At 36.4% G+C, this 6,512-nt stretch overlaps 1 protein-coding gene across 1 annotated transcript in view; it reads right to left on the bottom strand.

Moving 5' to 3' along the window:
* Positions 1–3,963: 3,963 nt before the first annotated feature.
* LOC111390325 (luminal-binding protein 5-like) overlaps positions 3,964–6,512 on the bottom strand; it is a 3,715-nt gene continuing 1,166 nt past the window's right edge. Inside the window, exons 2-7 of the mRNA XM_023015346.1 lie at positions 6,484–6,489; positions 6,122–6,364; positions 5,225–5,704; positions 4,937–5,094; positions 4,738–4,820; positions 3,964–4,646 (exon numbers count right to left, since the gene is read on the bottom strand). Of these exons, the coding sequence (XP_022871114.1) occupies positions 4,163–4,646; positions 4,738–4,820; positions 4,937–5,094; positions 5,225–5,704; positions 6,122–6,364; positions 6,484–6,489 (1,454 nt within the window). The 3' untranslated portion in view covers positions 3,964–4,162. The remainder of the gene's footprint in view (positions 4,647–4,737; positions 4,821–4,936; positions 5,095–5,224; positions 5,705–6,121; positions 6,365–6,483; positions 6,490–6,512) is intronic.

Genomic DNA, 6,512 nt, shown 5'->3' with positions numbered 1-6,512 from the left:
TGTTGTTATAAATGTTAAAAAATTTAATTATAATACAGAACCGAACCGAACGGAACTGAACCGAACGAAACCGAACCCGAACGGTTCCATAATTATATTTGGATTCGACGGTTCCATTTACTAAATACCCGAAAATTTTGGTTCGGTTCGGTTCTCTTTAGAACCGAACTGAACCGACCCGCGCCCACCCCTAGATATGCAAATGAAGCTCTTAGAGGAAATTTATTGGGAAAATTTCATAAACTTAGGTACTTAAAATTTCAAATTCATAATTCAAAGGTGAAGAAGCTTTATGCAAAAATCAGGTACCCACTACAAAACCTAAATTCCCCATCCCCGTCTCTAATGTCTTCTCCTTGTTCTCTCCTCTCTCAGTACCCGACGTCTCTCTCCTCTCTCAACAGTCAGCGCCTCTCTCTTCTCTCAATAGTAGCGCCACCGTCGTGGAAGAGAATCTCTAGCGCGACAGTGTCACCGTTGGACTTGAACCACGCCTCTCTATTTCGACCGGTCGGAGGCAATTTCTTCCATTTTGATCCATCTTCCTACCCATGTAACGCCCCGAAAATTTTAGAATAAAAGTATATATTATACTTTTATATTTTGGAAAATTGAGGACTAAAACGAAATATATTTTAAATTCATATTTTAGTTGGGCCAAATAATTAAGTATCGATAGAATGAAATTTTATTTATCAATATTGGGCTCGTTGAATAGCTCGTAATTAATTACATATGTTAGGCTTGAGGAAAAGTTGATATGAATAAGTTAAGCCCAAGATATCGAAGTTTAAATAAGTTGTAGTTTATTATAAATTAGTATGGATTCTTATTTGAATTTCAATTGTTTGGCCACTTCACGTGGGTGTGTATATATATATATATATATATATATATATATATATAATCTTGGAAAACGTGTGAATATAGGAATTTTCCTTTTTATTGCCTCACTTTTATAACGTGAACTTTTGGTGAGGTTTGGTGTGAAGGACAAATATGGAAAATTTGTGTGTGAAATGCTGAATTCTTGTCAACACACATTCTGAAAAATTGACAACTTTCATCAATTAAAAGAGCAAATAATGGTACACGGCAATCATGGTCCTATACTATCAATGTTTCAACCATCATTGGCTTGAAATTAGGCAAATTGCCGTGTTTGACTGTGAAACGACTTTCAAACGTGCAAAATTTAAAGACACGCATTGAGCCATTTTATGGAAAATAAGTGATTTTAGAATATAATATAAATATTATGGATAAAAAAATTATGATATGTTTTATTTATTCAAAAACGCACATACACACGAGACATCAGAGAAAGATTGTGGAACGTGAGAATTATTTCTTTTCTACCAGAAAACTCTTTTCATCAATCAAGGTAGGATATTGAGGTGCAAAGTTTTTTGTCCCGTTTAATTATTGTTCTTATATGTTGATGAATTTTATACTCATGAAAGTTAATGCTATGATATGATGTTCTATGATATGAATGATATGGCCATTCCGGTACAATGATATGATATGATACGATATGTTATGAGCTCTTACTAGATTTTAAAGGTATGAGACGGTATAATATTTTGATACACGTGTTTAAAATTATTATTCGGGATTGCACCATTAAAATTTTTATATCCTACTGAGTATTCCCATATACTCACCCTTTTTCCCTACACCTCACAGGGTAGATCAGGTTATGTCGGAGCGTGATGGTTCGTTGGTGTGTTGGTGCCTTGTTTCGCTGGTTAAAGATCTAAGTTAGTACGTAATTTAATTTATTTTAAATTTATTGCAATGAACATTTATTTATAAATAAATTTTCATATATGTTTATATGCAGATGAATATATGTAGTCTGCATTTTAAAATAACATTTCGAATTAAACATTATTTTTTTTTCGATTTCGCTGTTAGTATTCTTGTAAAAATGACTGGGTATGCTTTTACTATTTGGTTCATGTTAAAGATTATCTTTATGTATATTCTGTGACATTCCTAGAATTAATGAAAACGTATTGTCTAAACAATGTCACATCACTTTTTTTTTTCATATGACTGCTTGGGTATTACAATACATCAGGAATGGAGACTTAAATGTTGGTTGGTGAATGACAGTCACTATAAATGCTGTGAGTACCTATTTATTTTGAATTAGTTTGTGGCTTCTGTTTTCCATGCATACCAAATTTAAATTGAACGTGCAATAATTGTAAAGGCAATTTATCACGTTACTTATGTTGAAATTTAGTGATAATTATGACGCGTTCATAAGAAATTAAAGGATTTAAAAATAAAAATAAAAAAATTTGTAGCGAATTAAATTATAATGATTTGGGTCGTTACAACCCATCCCTCTCTATTTCGATTGGTCGATTGGCGCCTTGCAGTGGTGCCACGTGATGCAGCAACATACGGTGAGGCGACGACGAAGGGTGTGAGTGCCGCTTCACTGCTCACAATGGCGACGGGATGGCAACGGTAATGGGATTTGCGATATGTTGTAGTGAACTTTGATTTGTTCCAGAACCATAGCCATTTGTGATTTGCAGCCTCGGTCGATGTGGTTGGTCTGTGATCTGTCGGAGAGGTGGTGTATTGTCTCGTGTGTTGGTTATGGTCGTGGTGGCTATGATCGTTTCCAGCTGTGGTTTTGTTGGTGGTGGAGACGTTCGTTATGTGTTGTTGGTGAGTTCGGTGGTGGCGATCGTGGTGGCTTCTGGTGGTGGTAAAGGTATTCTTGTGGCTTTTGGTGGCGATGGTGTTCGCGTTGGCAGTGGTGATGTGGGTGGTGTTGCTGAGGTGTGGGTTGGGCATTGTTGGTGTATTTGGTGGTGGCAGGCATATTGGTTCCTAGTGATGGAGGTAGTTGGTGGTGGCTGTGGTTGTCCTAATTTTTGTTGGCATTTGATTTGATTTGGTGGTGTGTGTTGGTTTGGTTTTGCTGGGAGGTGGTAGTGGTAGTGGCGGTGGTTGTGATGGTGTTGTAGGTGGGGTAGTATTTGTGACCAAGTATTATGGTGGATCGGGATCGGGTGTTTGACGTTTGTGACCAACTATTTGGTTCCTTGTGACTGTATTAATTCGTGACTTTAAAATTCGATCATTTTGTAATTAAAAAAGTAATTTGTGACTATCAAATTTAAAAATATATGACCCGTGACCTATACTTTTTGAATTTGTGACTATTTGTAACCTATAATTTTTTGATCTGTGACATATCAAAATTTTGATTTGTAACCTCAAAAAAATCTGTAACCATAATACGTGATCAGTAAATAAATCTGTGACTTATAATTGTGAATTTGTGACCATTAATCGTATAATTGTGACTTTATATCATTATTTAATAAATATTAATAATTAATTAGTTAAAACCTGATTTTTGCATTAATGAAACTTGTAACCTGAATTTTGCATTATGCATAGTTAAAACCTGATTTTTGTACTCATCCCAAATTTTTTTCTAACTTAACAATGATTTTAGACAGTCTAGGCTTCTCGTAATTTGAAATGTCTTTAGCACAAGAAAAAACAGCCAAGGGACTCTACCCTCTAACGACAAAAATAACCGTACTCATTTCTAGCGTTTTAAAAAGTGTAAAACGTAATTAAACGAATGAGTTAAGCTTCAAACTTTACGAGCCCAAACAAACTTAGGTGAAACCTAGACGTTAAAAAATATTTTCTTATTTTAACACTATTTTAAATTTTTAATGATTTTTAAAATGATTTAATAATTAAAATAATATGTAACAAACATCTCAAATTATAAAATACTGAATTTACTTAATAATTCCTAAAATTAGTTAATTATATAATTTTCAAATTTTCAAAATGCAAAAATTAAATTATTTTTATTATTTAACTTTTAACTAAACAAGCCTTACTTAAAATTTCTAAAGTGCTTTCATTTTTGTATTTTGTACAGATAAAATCATTTAAAACACTTAACCCTAAACCAAATAAAAGTCTTCTAAAGAGAGGAGAAAAAGTATAAAAAAAAATTAATAAAGCACCACTAGGCGCTCATCGCCAAGGCATGATGTTTTGCTCGAGCTCGCGTCTAGATGGGCTTTTTAGAACACTGCTCCCAATGAACCCATATGGTTGTTCTTGCTTGAACTTTGATCAGTAATTAATGGACTACAAAAGTTACCTACAGTACGTTATGGAAGTCGTCATCTTCTGGAGATGATTCACCAGGGGCTCCTCCAGATCTTTGATAGACCGCTATTATGATTGGGTTACATGCGGCTTCCACCTCCTTAAGCTTCTCTTCGTAGTCCTCTTTCTCTGCGTTTTGTTTGTCGTCTAACGACTCAAGGGCCTCCTTTGTAGCAGTCTCGATCTTCAGCTTCTCGGCAGACTCGAGCTTGTCCTTGTCGTTGATTTGGTTCTTCATGCGGTAAATGTATGTCTCGAGACTGTCACGAGCATCAATTCTTTCCTTCACATTCTTGTCTTCCTCAGCAAACTCTTCTGCTTCGCGAACCATTTTCTCGACCTCCTCTTGGCTATATCGATCGCTCTCGTATGTTATGGTAATCTTCTCTGATTTACCGGTGCTCCCGTCTTCTGCCTTGACGTTCAAAGTACCATAGGCATCAACTTCGAACGTCACCTCAATTTGAGGGGTTCCCCTGATAAAATAGAACACAGGATTCACTTCAGATGACAAAATTTAAACAGCAAGTAAATTAATAAAGAATTCAAAAGAAGAATGCAACCAACCTCAGTGCTGGAGGAATGCCGGTGAGATCAAACTTTCCGAGCAGCCTGCAGTCTTTTGTAAGACTCCTTTCTCCTTCAAAAACCTGTTAACAAATTGTCGGATCCTCTCAGCTAACGTTCAAACATGCCATTTTTTGCAGGACATAATCACCCACTTATCTAACAGTACGAACAGGGTAAGAATTATTTGAAACATTACCTGAATAGAGACAGTAGTTTGCTGATCTTGGTAAGTGGTGAAAACTTGGGACGTCTTGGTTGGGCTAACATGGTATTCGTTCCTCACAATCAATTTAGTCATAACTCCACCCACATTTTCGATACCAATGGTGAGTGGTGCCGCCCAGAAAAGAAAGTCTGTACATCAGTCATCCATTCAAAAAAAAGCAGTCTATAAACATCAATAAATCAAGACTGAAGCAAGTACACACACACACACACACAGAGAGCAATCGGTCGACAAGATAACAATTGATGTGATAAACACCTGTTGTTATTCCTCCACCTTCTCCACTTAGAAGACTTCCTTGGATAGCAGCACCATAAGCAACAGCCTCATCTGGGTTCACACCCCTGTTGGGCTCCTTCCGATCGAAATAATCCTTGAGGAGCTGCTGAACTTTAGGGATCCTGGTGCTTCCACCTACAAGGACGATTTCATCAATCTGATTTTTCTCCAAATCGGCATCTTCCAAGGCTTTCTTCACAGGTCCCATGGTCTTTCTGAAGAGGTCATTGTTCAACTCCTCAAATCTGGAACGGGTCAATGGTTCAGAAAAATCGATACCATCAAAAAATGATTCAATTTCAACACGGACTTGGTGCTGACTGCTCAGGGCTCTCTTAGCACGTTCACATTCTCTCCTTAGCTTCCCAAGAGCTATGTTATCTTTGCTGATGTCCTCTCCATGCTTTTTCTTAATCAGGTTGATGAAGTATTCCATAATTCTGTGATCAAAATCCTCTCCTGCACAAAAGTGAAACTTCCATATATTGTAACGCGAGAACTCCCAAAATGTTAATTCTAACTCTTCCTCATTGCAGTGCAGAATAATATATACATAGTGGAGAACTAGTTTTTACATAACTACTATTTTAAATTCAGCAATCAAACTCAACCTATTATCATGAGACGTATCTGAATAATATATATTTCTGATTGCTCAATGGATCATAATCCAGTTGATCTCTCAGCTCTATCATTGAATGACTGTGTTCAAGGGCTGTCCGTTTGGATAATATAACGTTTTGTACTTTAATCACTATAACTGCATGATTCAATGCCACTAGCATCCGGGATAGATCAGTTCCCAAATATTGATTGCCTAAATAAATGCACTTATTAAATATATCAAAGTAGAGATAATAACAGAAAGATCTGTACCTCCAAGATGGGTGTCTCCATTAGTGGCAAGCACCTCAAAGACACCGTTGTCGATGGTCAAGATACTGACATCAAAGGTTCCACCACCAAGGTCAAAGACAAGGATGTTCTTCTCCCCACCTTTCTTGTCCAAATTATAGGCAATTGCTGCTGCTGTTGGTTCATTGATAATCCTTGCCACGTTCAAGCCAGCAATTACACCAGCGTCATTGGTGGCCTGCCTCTGTTCATAATTGAAGTATGCTTCCAGTTATAACCACAAACAAATGGATAGTATAACCAAATAGACAAAATGTCATTAGTTAAGGTTTCACTAAAAGTAAAACAACGTGAAGATGGTAAATCATAAAAGTTAGACTTACCAGGAACTGTTACAACAGCATCCTTAATT

The sequence above is a fragment of the Olea europaea genome, unplaced genomic scaffold, assembly GCF_002742605.1.
Source record: "Olea europaea var. sylvestris unplaced genomic scaffold, O_europaea_v1 scaffold671, whole genome shotgun sequence".
In the NCBI taxonomy this organism is placed as follows: Eukaryota; Viridiplantae; Streptophyta; class Magnoliopsida; order Lamiales; family Oleaceae; genus Olea; species Olea europaea.
Note: the sequence above shows the minus strand (reverse complement) of the source record. Positions and strands in the feature narration are given on the sequence as shown.